This window comes from Chiloscyllium punctatum, chromosome 27 (genome assembly GCF_047496795.1).
Source record: "Chiloscyllium punctatum isolate Juve2018m chromosome 27, sChiPun1.3, whole genome shotgun sequence".
In the NCBI taxonomy this organism is placed as follows: Eukaryota; Metazoa; Chordata; class Chondrichthyes; order Orectolobiformes; family Hemiscylliidae; genus Chiloscyllium; species Chiloscyllium punctatum.
This window is the reverse complement of record NC_092765.1, coordinates 52,368,260-52,388,281: the sequence shown is the minus strand read 5'-3', so window position 1 is coordinate 52,388,281 and position 20,022 is coordinate 52,368,260. Positions and strand designations below refer to the sequence as shown.

General features: G+C 44.5%; 1 protein-coding gene across 1 annotated transcript in view; it reads left to right on the top strand.

Annotated features, from left to right (window-relative positions):
* The window catches only part of LOC140453704 (cytosolic 5'-nucleotidase 1A-like), a 46,623-nt gene that overhangs the window by 4,362 nt on the left and 22,239 nt on the right, over window positions 1–20,022 (top strand). Inside the window, exons 3-4 of the mRNA XM_072548662.1 lie at window positions 7,964–8,093; window positions 14,029–14,151. Coding sequence (XP_072404763.1) covers window positions 7,964–8,093; window positions 14,029–14,151 — 253 coding nt within the window. The remainder of the gene's footprint in view (window positions 1–7,963; window positions 8,094–14,028; window positions 14,152–20,022) is intronic.

Genomic DNA, 20,022 nt, shown 5'->3' with positions numbered 1-20,022 from the left:
GTCCGGGCATCCTTGCCTGCAACGTATGAGTTAGACAACATCGGCTAAGTTGCATGAGTACCTGCCACGTACATGGTGGGTGGTGTCCCCATGTGTAATGGTGGTATCTGTGTCCACGCTCTGGCACGTCTTGCAACATCTGCCATGGCAGGGTTGTCCTGAAAGTCAGGCAGTTTGCTGAGAACAATGATCTGTTTGAGGTTTGCTGGTTGTTTAGAGGTGAGAAGTGGAGGTGTAGGAAAGGTCTTGGTGAGATGCTCATCCTCATTGATAACATGTTGCAGGCCATGAAGAATATGGCATAGTTTTTCCTGTGAAGTACTGGACTACAAAGGGTACCCTGTTGGGTGCAGCTCGTGTCTGACTCCTGAGGAGGTCATTACAGTTCCTTGCTGTGGCACATCGGAACTGGTGGTCAATGAGTTAAGCATCTTATCCCATTCTTGTGACGGCATCCTTGAGTACTTCCAGGTGCCCGTCACGTTCCTCCTTATCTCAACAGATCCTATGTATGCATAGGCTTGTCCATAGGGAATGGCTGTTTCAGGTGGAAGCTGGAGAAGTGTAGCATCGTGAGGTTATCTGTGCATTTATGGTAGAGTAAGGTGCTGAGGTGCCCAACCTTGATGGAGATGTATGTGTCCCATAATGAGACAGATAGTAGACAGTAGTCCCTGGTGAGTTGATGGTGGGATGAAACTTGTTGGTATCACTGTGCAGTTGTTTCAGTGACTCCTCGCCATGGGTCCAGAGAAAGAAAATGTTGTCAATATACCTGGTGTTTAGTGTTGGTTGGAGGTCCTGTGTAAAGAAGAAGTCTTGTTCGAACCTGTGCATGAAAATGTTGGCATATTGGGGTGCAAATTTGGTCCCCATGGCTGTTCCGTGTGTCTAGATGAAGAACTGGTTGCCAAAGGTGATCGAGGATAAAGCAGATGAGTTGAAGGATGGTGCTAGGAGGTTGGCAGTTGTTGGTATTGAGTACTGAGGTTGATGCTGTCATTGTGTGAGATGCTGGTGTAGAGTGCTGAAACATTCATTGTGACGAGGAATGTTCCTGGTTCGACTAGTTTAGAGTTTAGACGGAGCTCCTGTTTTGATGAAGGTTAAAACACCTCTGTAGTTTGTTCCCAGCTCTAAACTGCTCAGTTAATTGAGAACCAATCGCACAATTGTTGGGAAACAAATGTTCTTGTCATCAATAACTGCTCACTACTCCATCGACCAATCAACTACTTGTTGCTATGCGATGCTTCATCTGAATACAAAACCCCTTGGCTCCTGTTAATCTTATTGATATTCAGGGTTTGTGCTCACCGATACCAAAGATTGGTAAGAATTTATTGTTAGTTTTTTAAGTTTGTTTAGAAGCAGTGATTTAGACATGATCCAAGACTTTGAGCAGACCATTTGTGAAGTATCATGTGCAGTTCTGATGTGCACTTTTGAAACAATGTGGACGTTTTGGAAAATCTGCAAGTAGGGTTTACCAGGATGTTTCCTGGATTGGAGTCTATTAGCTATAAGGAGAGATTTGACAAGCTTGGATTGTTTTCAAGTGTCAAAGGCCTGACATTTCCTGATGACCTGATATAGAAGTATATAAAATGATGAGAGGCGTACATAGGGTAAATATTCATAGTCTTTTTCCAAAGGTGAGAATATCAAAAACAAAGGGGCATAGTTTTACGAGAGAAGGGGACAGTGTTAAAGGATATGTTTGAGGCAAGTTTTTTTTCCCACACAAGACAGAATGTTCCTGGAATGTGCTGCCAGAAGAGGTGGTTGAAGCAGATATGACAGGAAAGGTTAAGAGGCATTTAGATATGCACAAGCAACAGGCAGCGATTAGAGGGATATGGGCCACAAGCAAGCAGATGGGATTAGTTTAGAATGGCATTGTGGCTGGCACAGACACGGGGGGCTGAAGGGCCTGTTTCTGTACTGTGCTGTTCCATGTTCTGTGTTAGTTAGATAAAGAAAGTGTACAACTGTTAGTTGGGGATGGTTCACTGAAACAGAGGACAAGCAGGCTGCTAGTGTGGAACATTTCAGTGTGGCATTAAAGTGGTCGGAGCAGAATCCTGCCCTCTAGCTGAGGGGCTAAGGAATTCTTCCCTCGATCTTCCTCCTCCTCTTCTGGTCCATCTTCCATCTGCCTGAAGACTGTCCTCTGGAGCCTACCCACTAAGACTGCTGCTTTCAAAATCTGTTTATAGAGAAATAAAAATGGAAACAACTGCAGATGCTGTAAATCAGGTACAAAAACAGAAACCATTGAAGAACCTCAGCAGGTCTGGCAGCACCTGTGAAGAGAAATCAGTGTTAACGTTTCAGGTCCGGTAACCCTTCCTCAGAACCGATGGTAGCTAGGAAAATGTCGGTTTGTTGGTTTATATGCAGAAGACCGGGTGAGGGGAGGGGCTAAGGAGTAAACAATAGGTGGGGATACGGCTCAAAGAGAGAGGAGAACAGTTGGACCAGCAAAGCTGTGGATAACAATCTGGCTAGGTGGGTAAATAGTTATTAATGGAGACCGTTAGTGGCTAACAATGGGTAGTGTGCAATAGCAGACTATGTGATAACAAGGCTTGGTGTGTGCAGGTGGGGGCTAGGACATAGAGAGCAAACTCTAAAGTTATTGAATGCAGACAGGCGACTTCTATGTGGAGTTTGCACATTCTCCCCATGTCTGCGCTGGTTTCCTCCGGGTGCTCCAGTTTCCTCCCACAATCCAAAGATGTGCAGGTCAGGTGAATTGGCCATGCTAAATTGCTCATAGTGTTAGGTACATTAGTCAGGGGTAAATGTCAGGGAATGGGTCTGGGTGGGTTACTCTTTGGAAGGTCAGTGTGGCCAAAGGGCCTGTTTCCATACTGTAGGGAATCTAATCTAACCTAAAAAAAATTGAATCCAGAATTTGAAGGGACTCCAAGCGAAAAATGAGCTGTTCTTCCAGCTTACACTGAGCTTCACTGGATTACTGCAATAAGACTGAGACAGAGAGATTGGCCAGGGAATGGGATGATGTGTTGAAGTTGCAGGCAATTGGGAAACTTAGGGTCATTTTTGCGGCAGAACATAGTTGTTCTGCAAAGCGGACACCCAGTCTACGCTTCATTTCCCCAATGAAGAGAGGACCATATTGTGAGCAGTGAATGCCTTAGATGAGATTGTGTGAAGTCTAGGCAAAGCACTGCTACACTGGAAGATATATTTGGACCCTTGGATGCTGAGGAGGGAGGAGGTAAATGAACAGTTGTTACACCTCCAGCAAATGGATAGGAAGGGGCTATCGGGGGGTGTTGGATGTGAAGAAAAATATTTAAAAGCCTTGGCGGGTAGGATTAAGCGAAACTCCAAGGCATTCTACACTTATGTGAGGAACAAGTGGCTGGCCAGAGTGAGGGTAGGGCTGATCGGGGATAATGGAAGAAACTTGTGCCTGGAATTGGAGGAGGTAGGGGAGGTCCTTAATAAATACTTTGCTTGATATTCACTACTGAGAGGGACCTTGTTGCTTGTGAGGACAGTGTGAAACAGGCTGATGTGCTTGAATAGGTTGACCTTAAGATGGAGGATGTTCTGGATATTTTGAAAAATGTGAGGAAAGATAAGTCCCGTGGGATATATCCAAGGTTTCTATGGAAGTGAGGGAAGATATTGCTGCACCTTTGGTGATGATCTTTGCATCCTCACTGTCCACTGCACTACTACCAGATGATTGGAGGGTGACAAATGTTATTCCTTTGTTCAAGAAAGAGAATTCTTTAACCCTGGGAATTACAGACCAGTCAGTCTTAAGTTGGTGGTGGGTAAGTTATTGGAGAGGATTCTGAGAGACAGAATTTATGATTATTTGGAAGAGCATAGTTTGATTAGAGATAGTCAGCATGGCTTTGTGAGGGGTAGGTTTATTGAATTCTATGAGGATGTGACAAAACATATTGATGAGGGTAGAATAGTGGATGTGGTGTGTATGGATTTTAGCAAGGCATTTGATGAAGATTCCCATGGTAAGCTCATTAAGACCGTGAGGAAGCTTAGGAAATTTGGCTGTCTAGATACAGAATTGGCTGGTCCATAGAAGACAACGGGTGTTGGTAGATGGAAAGTATCCAGCCTGGAGCTCAGTGATCAGTGGTGTTCCATAGGGATCTGTTCTGGGGCCCCTGCTCTTTGTGACTTTTATAAATGACTTGAATGAGGAAGTGGAAGGATGAGTTAATACTTTGGCCAATGACACGAAGGATGGTGGAGTTCTGGACAGTGTGGAGAGTGTTGTAGATTGCAATGGGACATTGACAGGATGCAGAGCTGGGCAGATGGAGTTCAACCTGGAAAAATGTGAAGTGATTTACTTTGAAAGGTTGAATTTGAATGCAGAATACAGGGTTAAAGGCAAGATTATTGGCTGTGTGGAGTAGCAGAGGGATCTTGGGATCCATGTTCAAAGAACCCTTATTACGTTGCCACCAAAGTTGATAAGATTGTTAAGAAGGCATATGGTGTGATGGCTTACATTAGCAGGGGGATTGAGTTTAAGAGCCGTGTGGTTATGTTGCAGCTCTATAAAGCCCTGGTTAGACCACACTTGGAATATTGTGTTCTTTTCTGGTCACCTCCCTATAGGAAGGATGTGGAAGCTTTAGAGATGTTGCAGAGGAAATTTCCCAGGATGCTAAAAAGTTGCGGTAGCTAGGGTTTTTCTCTTTGGAGCGAAGAAGGTTGAGACGTGACTTGATACAAGATGATGGGAAGCATAGGTAGAGTGGATAGCCAGAGTCTTTTTCCCAGGGCAGAAATGGCTATCATGAGGGGGCATAATTTAAAGGTAATTGGTGGAAGGTTTAGGGGCGATGTCAGAGGTCGGTTCTTTACACAGAGAGTGGTAGGTGTGTGGAATGCACTGCCAGCAGTGGTAGTAGAGTCAGATACATTAGGGACATTTAAGTGACTCTCTGATAGGCACATGGATGACAGTAAAATGAAGAGTGTCAGTTAGTTTGATCTTAGAGTAGGATAAAAGGTCAGCACAACATCAAGGGCCTGTACTGTGCTGTACTGTTCTATGTGTGATTCCAACTGGAGGTTTTGCCCCTGATACCCATTGACTCCAGTTTTGCTCAGGTCTCTTGATTAAATGTGGCCTTGATGTGAGGGCTGTCACTCTCACTTGGCCTCTGGAATTGAACTCTTTTGTCCATGTTTGAACCAAGGCTGGAATAGGTCAGGAGCTTGTGGGACCCTGGCGGAAACCATTACTGAGCAGGTTATTGCTGAGAGATGTTGTTTAACAGCACTGTTTATTACGCTTTCTATCACGTTACTGATGATCAAGAGCAGACTGGCAGTGATTGACTGGGTTGGATTTGTCCTGCTTGTTATATACAGGACATATCTGGGCAGTTTTCCACATTGTCGGGTAGATGTAGATGTTGTAATTTGGCTAGGTGGGTGGCAAGTTCTCAAGCCCAGGCCTTCAGTACTATTGACAGAATGTTGTCAGAGCCCATAGCCTTTGCAGTATTCAATGCCTCCAACCGTTTCTTGATATCACATGGAGTGAATTGAATTGGCAGAAGGCTGTTTTCTGTAATGCTGGGGATCAGGGGATCATCACTTTGGCACTTCTGGCTGAATTTTGCTGCAAAACCTTCAGCCTTATCTTTTTCATGATTCATTTTAAGATACCCCAACCTCTCTAGTTTTGTAGTTGGCAAGAACATTGGTCATGTTCAGGTGGAAACCATCCCATTTGCACAGATCTCACTTTCCTCAGTGGAGGTTTCAGTGCCCCAGAGATGAGACCCTGCTTTGCCTGTATCAATCTTTCAGCCACACACTCATTTGTCTAATCTGATTTACCCTGTGTCATGTAGCTTAGGTAACAATCCACTGAGGTAACAATCCTTTGAGGTTATGCCCATTAATTTGACTTCTACACCTTGCTACTCTGCTGTATCTTTTTCATTGAAACCTTAATGGACTCTGATGCCTGGTTTTTGCCCTCTCACTGTAAGTATCTCTCTAACCCCGAACATTTGTCCCAAATCCTAACCAGACAACCCCTGGATTCAGGCTCTTTGCTGCAGAGAACAGTATCAATCCCCCCTCACTGTACACAAACAGTATTTGGGTTGTCCAAATTATCCGGTCTTACCTCAGCATTCAAAACAGTATCACATTCCATCGATATAACATGACACCTTGCACTGCCTTTGATATTCATGCTACTTTGTTAGGTTATTTTAATTATTTTCTTCATTAAGTTAGGAGTTATTGTGGATATAAAATTTACTGTGCTAAATTGAGTACTTAAGTTACACTTTCCTTAATTACACAGATATGTGTTTTAGGTGAAAGTGAGGACTGCAGATGCTGGAGATTAGAGTAAAGATTAGAGTGGTGCTGGAAAAGCACAGCAGGTCAGGAAACAGGAAAATCCGAGCAACAGGACAATCAACGTTTCAGGCAGGAGCCCTTCATCATTCCTGAGGTCCTCCATACACACAGACACACACGCACAGATATACTCTCTCTCACATTCTCTATCTCTCTCTCACGCACACACATTCTCTCTCTCTTTCACTCTGTCACTTTCACTCACTCATTCTCACTGTGAGGTCATCGTATATACACACACACACACACACACACACACACACACACACACATATTCACTGAGAGTGGGAGAGGACCTCAGTGTGTTGGAGGACCCCAGTGTGTATTTGTGAGAACTACAGTTTGTGTCTGTCTGAGAACCTCAGTGTGAGTGTGTGTATGCAAAAACCTTAGTGAGACTGAGTGTGTCTCTGTGAGAACCTCAGTGAGTATGTGTGTGTGTGCGCGCGCAAAGACCTGAGTGTGAAAATTGTGTAAGAGTGCCGCAGTAAGTAAGTGAGTGACTTTGTGTGTGTGTGTGTGTGTGTGTGTGTGCATGCGCGTGCGTGCCTATATCTGTGGATCACGTTGGGAGTGATTGTATGTGGATCACACTGAGAGGGTCTGGGTATGTAGATCACACTGAGGGTCTGCGTACGTTTGGGCACCACAGTGGGGCTCCACGCACAAACAAATAGACTGAGATCCACACACTGTCAATGGGTCTGTCTATGTGGGTGTATGAGTGGTTTTCAATAAGTGTGTGTGAGAGAGAGGGAGAGAGAGAGAGAGGATCTGTGTGTCTGTGTGAGAACCTCTTTGTTTCAGTATGTGTCTGTGAGGAGCTGAGTGTGAGTGTGCGAGGACATTAGCAAGAGAATGTTCATATGAGGCCCTCTGTGTGTAACTGTTTGTGTTCACACATGCATGAGCACATATACGGACCTCAGTGTCACTTTGTGCCTGTGTGCAGACCTCAATGGGAGAATGTATGAACGCATGTGCATGTGGATGTCAGTGTGCATCCATGTGTGCAAGGACCTGCGTGACTGTGTGTGAGCACTGTAGTTTGAATTTGTGTCAATGTGAGGACCTCAGTGTGAGTGTGTGTACCTTGGTGTGTGTTGTATGTGTATGCAAGTACCTCACACACTGACATCAAGTGAGAGTAGGGTCAAGGGGAATGAGCCCATTATTGAACCATCACAGTCTCACTGTATTCCCATGACCTCTCCCTCTACTCCTCCATTTTCCCCTCTCTCCATTCCTCTCTCACCCTTCTCCACCCTCCCCCTCAACTCCCCCTCCCCTCCTGCCCTTCCGTCTCTCCTTCCCTCTCCTCCTCTCTCTTCTCCCTCCTCCCCAGCCCTCCCTCCCCTCGCTTTTCTCTCCACTCCCTCTCTTCTTCCCACTCCTCTCTCCCCATTTTCCCCTCTCCCCCTCCTTCTCCATTTCCTTCAACTCATTCTCCCTTTCCCCATCCCCCTCTCCATCCATACTGCTGCATGGTGATCCTCATTGTCACTCAGTCCACACTGATCTGGGTAATGAGTGTAAGTTGGTGTTTGTTTCTCTTTAGGCTGTAGAATCTGTGAACGAGCAGCTCCGTGAACTGTATCCAGCCAGTGATGAGCTCTTTGATATTGTTCTGGTGACTAACAATCATGCACAAGTTGGAGTGCGGCTTATCAACAGTATCAACCATTACGGTAGGTGGAGCATTATCCTCACACCAGCTTCATATCCAGGCATCTTCATACACACCTTTCTCCTGTATCCACTCTCACTCACTATGATGTTTCTCACACTCACACTCTCACACACTCTCACTCTCACACACTCTCACTCTCACACACTCTCACTCTCACACAGTCTCACTCTCACACACTCACACTCTCACACTCTCACACACTCACACTCTCACACACTCTCACTCTCACACACTCTCATTCTCAGTATGATGTCTTTCACATTCATTCTCAAACACTCGTGCTCTCATTATGATGTTTCTTACACTTGCACTCTTACTATGCTGTCTCTCACACTCACTCTCTCACACTTACTCTCTCACACTTACTCACAATATACTCTGTCACACGCATTCTCTCTCACACTCACCCTCTCACTACGATGTCTCTGACATTCACACTCTCTCACTGTGTTGTCACACTCACACGCTTACTATATTGGGTTCTTGCATGCACATTCTCTCACACTCATATTCTCACCCTCTCACTATAATGTGTTTCACATTCACAATCTATCACATGCTTCCTATAGTATCGCTCACTCTCTGTGATATCTCTCATACACACTGTCATTGTCACACACTGCTGTCTCACACTCACTCAGACTCTGACCAGGTCTGTCATACTCGCCTCTGACACTCTCACATTCACACACTCTCAGATTCTCACTTGCCATGATGTCTCTCACAATCTCTCTAACTTTCAGAATCAACCCATGCACTCATACTCACGGTCTCACTATATTGTGTGTCTCTCTCTCACATTCTCACTACATTGTTTCTCATCCTTGTACACTGTCCCTCTATTGTCTCTAATTTTCTCACACTCTCACTATACAGCCTCTTGCTGAAATACACTCTACACTCTCCCTCACTCATCCCACATTGTCTTGCACACGCACAAACGCACTCTGCTGTCTTGCTCTCCATCTCTCTCACACACACATCACATACTCATTCCTGTTTCTCCCTTTCTCTCATGTTCACTACGCACTCTCTCTCTCTCACACACATACACTCTGCATTCCCTCTCACACACAGATGCTCACTCTGCACACTCTGTCGCATCTATCAACATATCTATAAAATATAGTTACTAATATTCCAAATATTCTTGTACCTCACCACACTTTCACACATGCACCTCACACTCTCACCATACACACACTGAGAATGAAGCAATTTGAAAGGCACACCATCTCAAAACACTTGCTGACACATAGTCTTCTCTCTTCACGGACAAGCAGAAACCTAGTGGAAGTGGATGATTGTATATTCTGATCCCCCATGGAGAAGGTAGAGTTACAGAGGTCGACATCACTGAAAAGGCTGTTCGGCCCTTCAGGTCTGCACTGCACAAAGCAACCAATTAATGATTCTAATCCTATTCCATAGCACTCAAAATTCATCACTTTCAAATATATATCCAGCTGTCTTTTGAAACTTCCTATGGAATAAATCTCCACACTCCCCTGCGTTCTGAGGAAGGGTCACTGGATCCAAACCGATAACTATGATTTCTCTCCATAGATGTTGCCAGACCTGCTGAGGTTTTCCAGCAATTTCTGTTTTTGTCACTTCTTAATCTTCTCTGCTGCAAAAAGAATGAGCTCAATTACTCTTATCTTTCCTTGTATTTAAAATCCTTCATCCTCATATCATTCTAATAAATCTCCATTGCACTCTCTCCAGGGATTTAACATCCTTCCTTAAATAAGGTGCGCAGAACTGAACAGGATGCCCCAAATGTGGTCTGACAAATGATTTATAGCATCACTTCCTTTTTTTTATACTTTATGCCTCTATTTATAACTCAACGTTCCTATCACCCTTCTCAACAACTGTTTCAACCTGTCGGGCCACCTTCAGAGAATCATGCACATGAACCCCAAGATTCAACTGGGTTTCGGATCCTGTACTCCCATCTAAGTTAAACCATTGAGCCTGTATTATCTCTCTATGATGCATCTACCAAAGTACGTTACCTCACATGGAAATTCGCCTGCCAGGCGTCTGCCCACTTTGCCAACTTGTTAATGTCATCATCCCATTCAGCCTATCAAGACTGCACCCACCCTCCAAACAGCATCCCACACTGACCCAGCCCCCCACACTATCCCTGTAACTCCACATTTACCATGGCCAGTCTACCTAATCTGCACATCTTTGGACTGTGGGAGGAAACCAACACAGACACGGGGAGACACCCACACAGACAGTCACACAAGGCTGGATTTAAACCCAGGTCCCTGCCACTGCGCCACCCACTGAAATCACTCAGCATCATCCTCGTAATTCCCCCTTGTTTAGTATCATTTGTAAGTTTTGTAATTTTTGCCCTCAATACCCATCTCCAAATTGTTTGTATACATCAGAAAAAGCAAGGGTCTCAAACAGAGTAAAGTCCTGCACACGTTTGCTACAAAACCTGGTGTTCATCCACTGCAGCAAGGGGACCTTGGCCAATTCTGCTTTTACATTTGGGTTTCAACCAGCAATGCTGTGACCAGTCAGTGAAGGTGGCACCTTTTTTGGCAGTGCAGTGGAAACTCAAACAGAAGTTGTGTGCTGCCATACTTGCTGTGGGTCACCATGTCCAATGGGGCTTCCAGACCTGCACAGCAGTCCAACATTCGATATAATCCAACACAGCCATCAGCCAAGGTAGAGAAACGGTTCTGAAATTCTCAAACCTACTATCCTGTGTTATTATTGTTCATCTTCCTAACACTGCAACTCTACCAATGTCTTTGTGTTTCCTGTCACCCACCCAGCAAAGCTGAAGCAGTGAAATCCAAAACTGAGCTTTCTACAGCCAAAACTACTTGAGGATGATTGTCAACCAAGTGACAGCCTAAGTTCTTGGTTTCTGACTGAATGGCATTAACATTTCAGGCGTTCTAATGTGGGCACTGGCCAAGCACTGTGGAGTAACACTAGGACAGGCTGAGACAGGCAATAAGGCAACCCATAAAAGTGATTAGCTGTCATTTGTACTCATACTTCATGAATAACTTTATAAAGTTGATTTGTTGTGGCTTTTATTTAATATTGTGTCTGTTCTTATGGTCAGTGACAGAGTAAAAGGGAAACAGGTATGTTGCTTGATAAATAGGGAATTGGTTTGTCTTAGTTGTTATCACAGACAAGTGAAGTCTTTCTGGAAAGACCAACCAAGAAAAGACTGGCTAGGCTCCTTATATTATTATTCCTCCTTCTCCTGATCTCACAATCTCAATCGCACACTCACTGACCGCATACTCTCTGACTCATTCACTAATCCCCTCGCTCTCTGACCCCTCACTCTCTGATGCCTCACTCTCTGACACCCCCTCACCCACTGACCCCCTCATCCACTGAACACTCTCACCCACTAACCTGTCATTCACTGACCTCTCACTCTCTGTCCCCCTCACTCTCTCCCTCTCACTCTCTGTCCCCCTCACTCTCTGTCCCCCTCACTCTCTCCCCCTCACTCTCTGACCCCCTCACTCTCTAACCCTCACCCTCTGACTCCCTCACTTATTAACCCTTCGATCACTGCCCCCCTCACAATCCGACATCTTCACTTACTAACCCCTCAATCAGTGATTCCCACTAATCTCTCACGTGGCCTCATAGAACAGTAAAGGCCCTTTGGCCCTCGATGTTGTGCTGAATTTTATCCTGCTCTGAGATTAAACTAACCTAGACACCCTTCATTTTACAATCATCCATGTGCCTATCCAAGAGTTGCTTAAATGTCCCTAATGTAGCTGACTGTACTACCACTGCTGGCAGTGCATTCCACACACCCACCACTCTCTGAGTAAAGAATCTACCTCTGACATCTCCCCTAAACCTTCCTCCAATCTCCTTAAAATTATGTCCGTTCATGATAGCTATTTCTGCCCTGAGAAAAAGTCTCTAGCTACCTACTCTATCTATGCCCCTTATCATCTTGTACATCTCTATCAAGTCACTTCTCATTCTTCTTTGCTCCATAAGACATCTTCATAAGATATGCCCTCCAGTCCAGATAATTCTCTCTGCACCTTCTCTAAAGCTTCCCCATCCTTCCTCTAATGAGGCGACCAGAACTGAAAGCACTATTCCAAGTGTGGTCTAGCCAGGGCTTTATAGAGTTGCAGCATAACTTCGCGGCTCTTAAACTCAATCCCCCTGCTAATGAAATCCAACAGACACTATGGCCTTCTTAACAACCTTATCAACTTGAGTAAATTCTGATGGATCTATGGACATATCCTTCTATTAGCTCACAATGCCAAGAATCCTGCCTTTAACCCTGTATACTGCATTCAAATTCAACCTTCCAAAGTGAATCACTTTACATTTTTCCAGGTTGAATTCCATCTTCCATTTCTCAGTCCAATTCTGCATCCTGTCAATGTCCCGCTGCAACCTACAACAGCCCTCCACATTATCCACAACTCCACCAACCTTCATGCCATCATCAAACTTACTAACCCACCCTTCCACTTCCTCATCCAAGTCACTTATAAAAATCACAAAGAGCAGAAGCCCCAGAACAGTTCGCTGTGGAATACCACTGGTCACTGAGCTCCAGGCTGGATACTTTCCATTTACAACCAATCTCTGTCTTCTGTGGCCAACCAATTCTATATCCAAACAGCCAGATGTCCGTGTATCCCAAGCCTCCTTACTTTCTGAATGAGCCTACAATGGGAAAGTTATCAAATGCCTTTCTAAAATCCATGTACACTACATCCATTGCTCTAACTTCATCGATGTGTTTTATCACATCCTCAAAGAATTCGATAAGGTTTGTGAGGCATGACCTGACCCTCACAAAGCCATGCTGATTATTTCTAATCAAAGTATGCTTTTCCAAATAATCATAAATCCTGTCTCTTAGAATTCTCTCCAATACTTTGCCCACCACAGACGTAAGACTGACTGGTCTATAATTCCCAGGGTTATCCCTATTCCATTTCTTGAACAAGGGAATAACATTTGCCACCCTCCAATCATCTGGCACTACTCCAGTGGGCAGTGAGAATGCAAAGATCATAGCCAAAGGCACAATGGTCTGTTCCCTTGCATCCCTTAGTAACATTGGGTATATCCATCTGACCCACGGGACTTATCTTTCCTAATGTTTTTCTCAAAACTTTCAGCACATCCTCCTTCTTAACATGGAACTGTTCGAGCAAATCAGTCTGTTTCATGTTGTCCTCACAAACAACAAGGTCCCTCTTAGCAGTGAATACTGAAGCAAAGTAATCATTAAGGACCTTCCCACTTCCTCCAACTCCAGGCACAAGTTCCCTCCACTATCGGCCCTACCCTCACTCTAGCCATCCTCTTGTTCCTCATATAAGTGTAGAACACCTCGGGGTTTTCCTTAATCCTACTCGCCAAGGTTTTTTCCATACCTCCTTCTACCTTTCCGAAGTCCATTCTTCAGATCCTTCCTGGCTACCATCTAAAGCCCTGTCTGATCCTTACTTCCTCAAGCTTAATCAAAACGTGTGGCGCTCGAAAAGTACAATCACTCAGGCAGCATCCAAGGAGCAAGAGAGTCGACGTCTCAAGCATGAGCTCTTCATCAGACCTCAACCTGAAGTAATCTTATACCTTCCACTTGACTAGATGTTCCACATCTCTTGTCATCCGAGGTTCCTTCACCCTACCATCCCTTCCTTGCCTCAGTGGGACAAACCTATCCAGCACTCACAGCAAGTACTCCCTAAACAACCTCCACATTTCAGTTGTGTATTTCCCTGAGAATATCTGTTCCCAATTTATGCTCCACACTTCCTGCCTAATAGCATTGTAATTCCCCCTCCCACAATTAAATATGTTCCCATTCCGTCTGCTCCTATTCCTCTCCATGACTACAATCACTGATGTATCCATCCTTCCTTCCTTTCCAGGGCTGTCTGTTGAAAGATTCTGCATGACGGGTGGGAAGAGTCCAATTGAGTATCTGAAAGCATATCACACCAACCTTTATCTCTCAGCTGATTCTGAAAAAGTGCAAGAAGCCATTGAGCAAGGTAAGCAGCCATTAAGTTGTGCGCTTCCACTGCTGCAGTCTGGAAATATCATTCAGGTGCCAGAGAGCTTTCAGCCAATGTTGTCTTTCTGCTGAACCTCTTGGTCTGTTGGTCAGAACAAACAGCCAGTGCCTTCCTCAGAATCCTATCAGGGATACACTGCCTCAAAGGAGTGTTCTGTTATCAGGCACAAGGTATAGATTATTCACCAAGACTGGTCAGTTTCTCTCCGTAACCTGGCCAACTATGCAGAATGAAAACCAATCCTATTATATGGGCCAACAGTTTTGCCTCTGGAACAGGAAGGGGATGTGGAACAGCAATTGGAACTTAGCGAACGAGGCAGATGGTTAGCAAGATAGTAATCAAAAATAGTAATCTTTGAATGACTCAGAGTGCCACATGCAAGGAAGTACAACAACAGAAAGATGCAGGAAGATAGGGAATGGGTGACTGTCAGACAGTCCCCGAGAAACAGGAAGGTAGTGCAGGAGACCCCACTCAGGAATAGATTTTCCATTCTGGATATTGATGGGGATAAAGCTTTCCTCAGAGGTGTGCAGGAAGTCCCAAGCTCTTTATAGCTCTGGGTATGTAAACTGTACAGGACTGAAAGAAAGACAGTGGAAAGCAAATATTGAAAGAGGAGTCATTAGTGAGTAACAGGCATTTCAGTAGCCATAGATATGACTCCAGAATGAACATTGACTCATGTTGCCACAGTTAAAGATGTGACCGAGAGGCCACAGGACATGTATCTGGGAGAAGGATAAGACCTAGATAAAATGGTCCATGTTGGTGCCATCAGTGGTCTGCAGCCAGAGTTCAGGGAGGAGATTAACAAGCAGGATCTTAAATGTGATAATCTGCAGATGATGCTTAGGGCCACATGCAAGTGAGAAGAAGGTTAGACAGATGAACATATGACTGCAGGGGCAGGGAGGCTTTAGATTCCTGGGACACTGTCGCTAGCTCTGGGAAGGTTGCACCTGTACAAGCACCCTGTAGCTGCACAGAGCTGGGACTGAGTCCCTGCACAGCATTTTGTTTGAGCTGTTGGGGTGGAAGATGCAGGAGAGATCATATGAAAGTTATTTGAGGATTTGCAAAATGCTAGGAAAGGCAGCTTAATAGGGGGCTGCAGGAAGGGAGAAAGTAATGAAGGCTGAATAAGGTTATGTGAAGGCATGGAAGATAGTTAAAAAAAAATTGAGGAGATACGGGTGCATTTTGCATTGTGGAATTATATTGTTGCTGTACAGGAGGTCTGGATCCATGATCTACCTGCTCCAGAAGTATTTACTAATACCTGAAAACTGTGATCAGAAAGTGGGAGAATAGAATACTCATCAGAGAGTGACTTTGAATGGGTATACTCATGGGAGTGTGACACTGAACAGGTGTACACATGGGAGGGTTGGTGAATGACTCTGGTCATGTACAATCATACAAGAGGGAAGAGCTAATACCCAAACTGTCGATTCTCCTGCTCCTCAGATGCTGCCTGACCTGCTGGGCTTTCCCAGCACCACACTCTCCACTCCCTGACCTCCAGCATCTGCAGTGCTCACTTTCTCCAAGAGTGACACATGCTGTGTACACTCATGGGAGAGTGACTTTGGCGGTATGTACCTATGGGAGGGTCACTCTGCTTGTATATGGTCATGAGGTAGTCACTCTGATGGTGTAAATTCTTTGGAGAGTGATTCTGGTTGTGTATAGAGACAAAAAAAAATTCAGATGCTGGAATCCAAAGTAGACAGATAGGCAGGAGGCTGGAAGAAAACAGCAAGCCAGGCAGCATTAGGAGGTGGAGAAGTCGATGTTTCGGGTGTAACTCTTCTTTAGGACTCAGGCTGGGTGTGGGGGGAGCTGCAGATAAAGGGGGTGGTGGGGGCAGGGTGGTGAGGTAGGGATAGGTGAAGACAGGTAGGGGGTACGACCTGTTGATCAATGGAAGGAATGAATCCTGATTGTGTAAAGTCATGTGAGAGTGACTCTGGCTGTGTATACACATGGGAGAGTGATTCCAAATGGATATATTCATTGGAGAGTGACTTTGATTGTTTATAGTCTTTGGACAGTGATTCTGGGCAGTGTGAACCCATAGCAGAGTAATTGTTGCTGTGTATATTCATGGATCTGTATAGACATTGGACAGTGTCTCTGGCACTTTATACAAATTGGAGAATGACTGTAGCTGTGCATAGACATTGGAGATTTATTCTGAATCTATGTACTAACAGGTTGTGTGTACTCATTTGAGAGATACTCTGTGTGTACTCGTTGGAGAGTGACAGTGGCTGTATACAGTCATTGGGCAGCAGCTCTGATTCTCCATACTCACAGGAGAGTTTCTCATAGATACATACATCGCAAAAAAATCCCTTCAGCCCATCAAGCCTTTACCAACAATAACCAGCACTAATCTCAATTTCCTGCACTTGTCCTACTTCTTTGAATGCTATATTTGAAGGGCTCATCCAAATTTTGTTTGAGGTTGTAAGTTTTCCAGCCTCCACCTCCTTCGTAGGCAGTTTACTTAGATTCCCACCACCCCTGAGTGAAAAGGTTTTTTTTTCTCAAATCCCCTCTGACTTTCCTGCCCCTTACCCTAAAACAAAGCCATCTCGTGACTGACCCCTGAACCAAGGGGAACAACTGATCTTTATTCACCCTGTCCATACCCCTTATATTCTTATACACCTCAATCATGTTCCTCCTCAGTCTTCTCTGCTGTAAAGAAAACAATCCAAGCCTATCTAGTCTCTCCTTACAGCTCAATACCTCCATCCCAGGCAATATCCCAGGAAGCTCCTCTGTACCTCTTATTGTGCTATCACTTTCTTCCCATAGTGAGGTGACCCGAAGTGTAAACAGGTCTCCAGTTGTGACCTTACCAATATTTTCTCATTGCTCTAATACTTTATGCCACATCTGATGGAAGCAAGTGTCCCATCTGCTGCTTTAACTATCCTATTCACATGCTCTGCCAACTTCAGGGATCTGTGAATGATTACCCCCTGTTTCTCTAAGCTACCCAGTGTCCTGCCATTCATTAAAAACTCCCTCACCTTGTTTCTTCTTCCAAAGTGCATCACCATTCACTTGTCAGGGTTAAATAGCATCTGCCAATGATTTGCCTATCTGACCAACCCATCTATATCTTCCTGTAATCTACAACATCTTCTTCGCTATTAACCACCCTACCAGATTTGCTTAACATTCCCCTGCATTTTTATCTATATCATTTATGTATAAAGCAAGTAATAAGAATCCCAATACTGACCCTTGTGTATCACCACTGGACACTGACCTTCAGCCACTCAAACAGCCTTCTACCACAACCCTTTGTGTCCTATGACGAAGGTAGTTTCTGATCCATCTCGCCAAGTTTCCTTCAGTTCCATGTGCTTTAACCTTCTCCATCAGTCTCCCAAGTAGGACCTTGTCAAAAGTTTTGCTCAAATCCATGTAACCTATGTCATCTGAACTTCCCTCATCCACATACTTGATCATATTTTCAAAAAATTCCAACAAATTTGTTAGACATGACCTCCCTCTAACAAAGCCATGCTGTCTATCTTTAATGAACCCATGCCTTTCCAAGTGGGTACTAATTCACTCCTTCAGAATGTTCTCCAATCGTTTCCCTACCCCTAATGTGAGACTCACTGGCCTTGGCTCATCTCTACCACCCCTCTTAATACATGGAACCATATTAGTTGTCCTCCAGTCCACTGGTCCTTCCCCTCTAGCCCAAGAGGAGTTAAAAATTTGTTCAGAGTCCCTACAACTCCCTGTCTCACCTCTCACAGCAGCCTGGAATGGAGTTCTTCTGGGCCAGGTGATTTGTCTGTTTTTAAGCCCAACAGAACCTTCAAGACCTCCTTCATTTCCTATGTCAAACTGTGAAGTTCCTCACAGTCCGTTTTCCTGAATTCTGTTCTCCTTTTCCAGAAAACAAGTATTCAGTTACAGGAGTTCAGGCAGTGTCCGAGAAGCAGGGTTTCCAGCATCTGCACTCATTGTTTTTACCTTTCAGTTAACACCCTTCCAGTATACTGTAGCTTCACACATAAGTGGTCCCCATTGTCCATATTGCATTCTATTCTTTGCTTTAATCCTGTTTGCAAGTCCTTTTTCATGCCCCGTTTTTGCTGTACGAATTGCTTTCTTCAGTTCCCTCCTGCACTTCCTGTATTAATCTAGAGCCGCAGCTGAATTGCTCCCTTTGGACTTGCTAAAAACCCAACTTCTTTTCTTTATCTAGTCCTGATTTGTCCCAGACGTCCAGGGTTCTCTGAACTTATTGCTCCTACATTTCCCTCCAAGAGGTACATGTTGGACCTGTACTCTCCCCAGTTCCTTTTTGAAAACTCCCTGTTGTTGTGCTTTAGACCTACCCACTTAAATCTGTTCGCAGTCTAGTGTAAATAAATCCTGCTTTATTTTAATAAAAGCTGCCCCTGCCACCAAAATCAAAGCCATCTTTTGCAGACATTTTTTTTTCCTTGTCCAGAACAAGTTTGAACCATACTGTGTTGTGGTCTCTTATTGCTTAAATGTTCTCCAACTGCCACATCGAACAATTCTCTGGTTTCTTTCCCCAAAAGGGCTTTTGCCCGAAACATCGATTTTACTGCTCCGCGGATGCTGCCTGAACTGCTGTGCTTTTCCACGCCACTAATCCAGAATCTGGTTTCCAGCATCTGCAGTCATTGTTTTTACTCAGCACTACAATGTCTCTTGTTGGGCCTTCTACATATTGTTACAAAAACTCCCCGAGATAGATATGAAGAAATCTGCCCCCTCTAAACCTTAAGACTATCCAATTTATGTTGAGAAAGTTGAAATCACCTAGTTTAATTACCCAATTACTCTTACACACCTCTGTGAACTGTCTACATGTTTGCTTCTCTGTTTCCTCTGACTCTTTGGGGAATAATAATAAACTCCCAGCAAAATAGATGCTCCCTTAACATTCCTAAGTGTTACCTACAAAGCCTTGTTTGAGGATCCTTCGAAGATATCCTCTCTCCTTCTTGCAGTAATTGACTCCGTAATTAATAGTGAGATACTGATACATCTCATATTTTCCAACTAGAGTCCGAGTCCACGGTAGGTGTCAGGAAACCTTTATTGAGCTTTGTTTTTTGGTACAACTTCATTTCTCAGAGCTATAAGGCACACAAAAAACTTTAGAATGCGTTATCTTATACAGTTCAAACTTAGAATGCACATTGGTCAGCAGTGTTGAGTTATCACTTTGTAATTGAGTTACCACTCTGTGGTACAGCATCTTACACAAAGTTTGGGAGAAGATTTGTAGCTCGGGTGCTCGTTGTTGTGGTTCTGTTCGCCGAGCTGGAAATTTGTGTTGCAAACGTTTCATCCCCTGTCTAGGTGACATCCTCAGTGCTTGGGAGTCTCCTGTGAAGCGCTTCTGGGATCATTCCTCCGGCATTTGTAGTGGTTTGTCTCTGCCGCTTCCGGTTGTCAGTTCCAGCTGTCTGCTGCAGTGGTCGGTATATTGGGTCCAGATCGATGTGCTTATTGATTGAATCTGTGGATGAGTGCCATGCCTCTAGGAATTCCCTGGCTGTTCTCTGTTTGGCTTGCCCTATAATAGTAGTGTTGTCCCAGTCGAATTCATGTTGCTTGTCATCTGCGTGTGTGGCTACTAAGGATAGCTGGTCGTGTCGTTTCGTGGCTAGTTGGTGTTCATGGATGCGGATCGTTAGCTGTCTTCCTGTTTGTCCTATGTAGTGTTTTGTGCAGTCCTTGCATGGGATTTTGTACCTACATTAGTTTTGCTCATGCTGGGTATCAGGTCCTTCGTTCTAGTGAGTTGTTGTCTGAGAGTGGCTG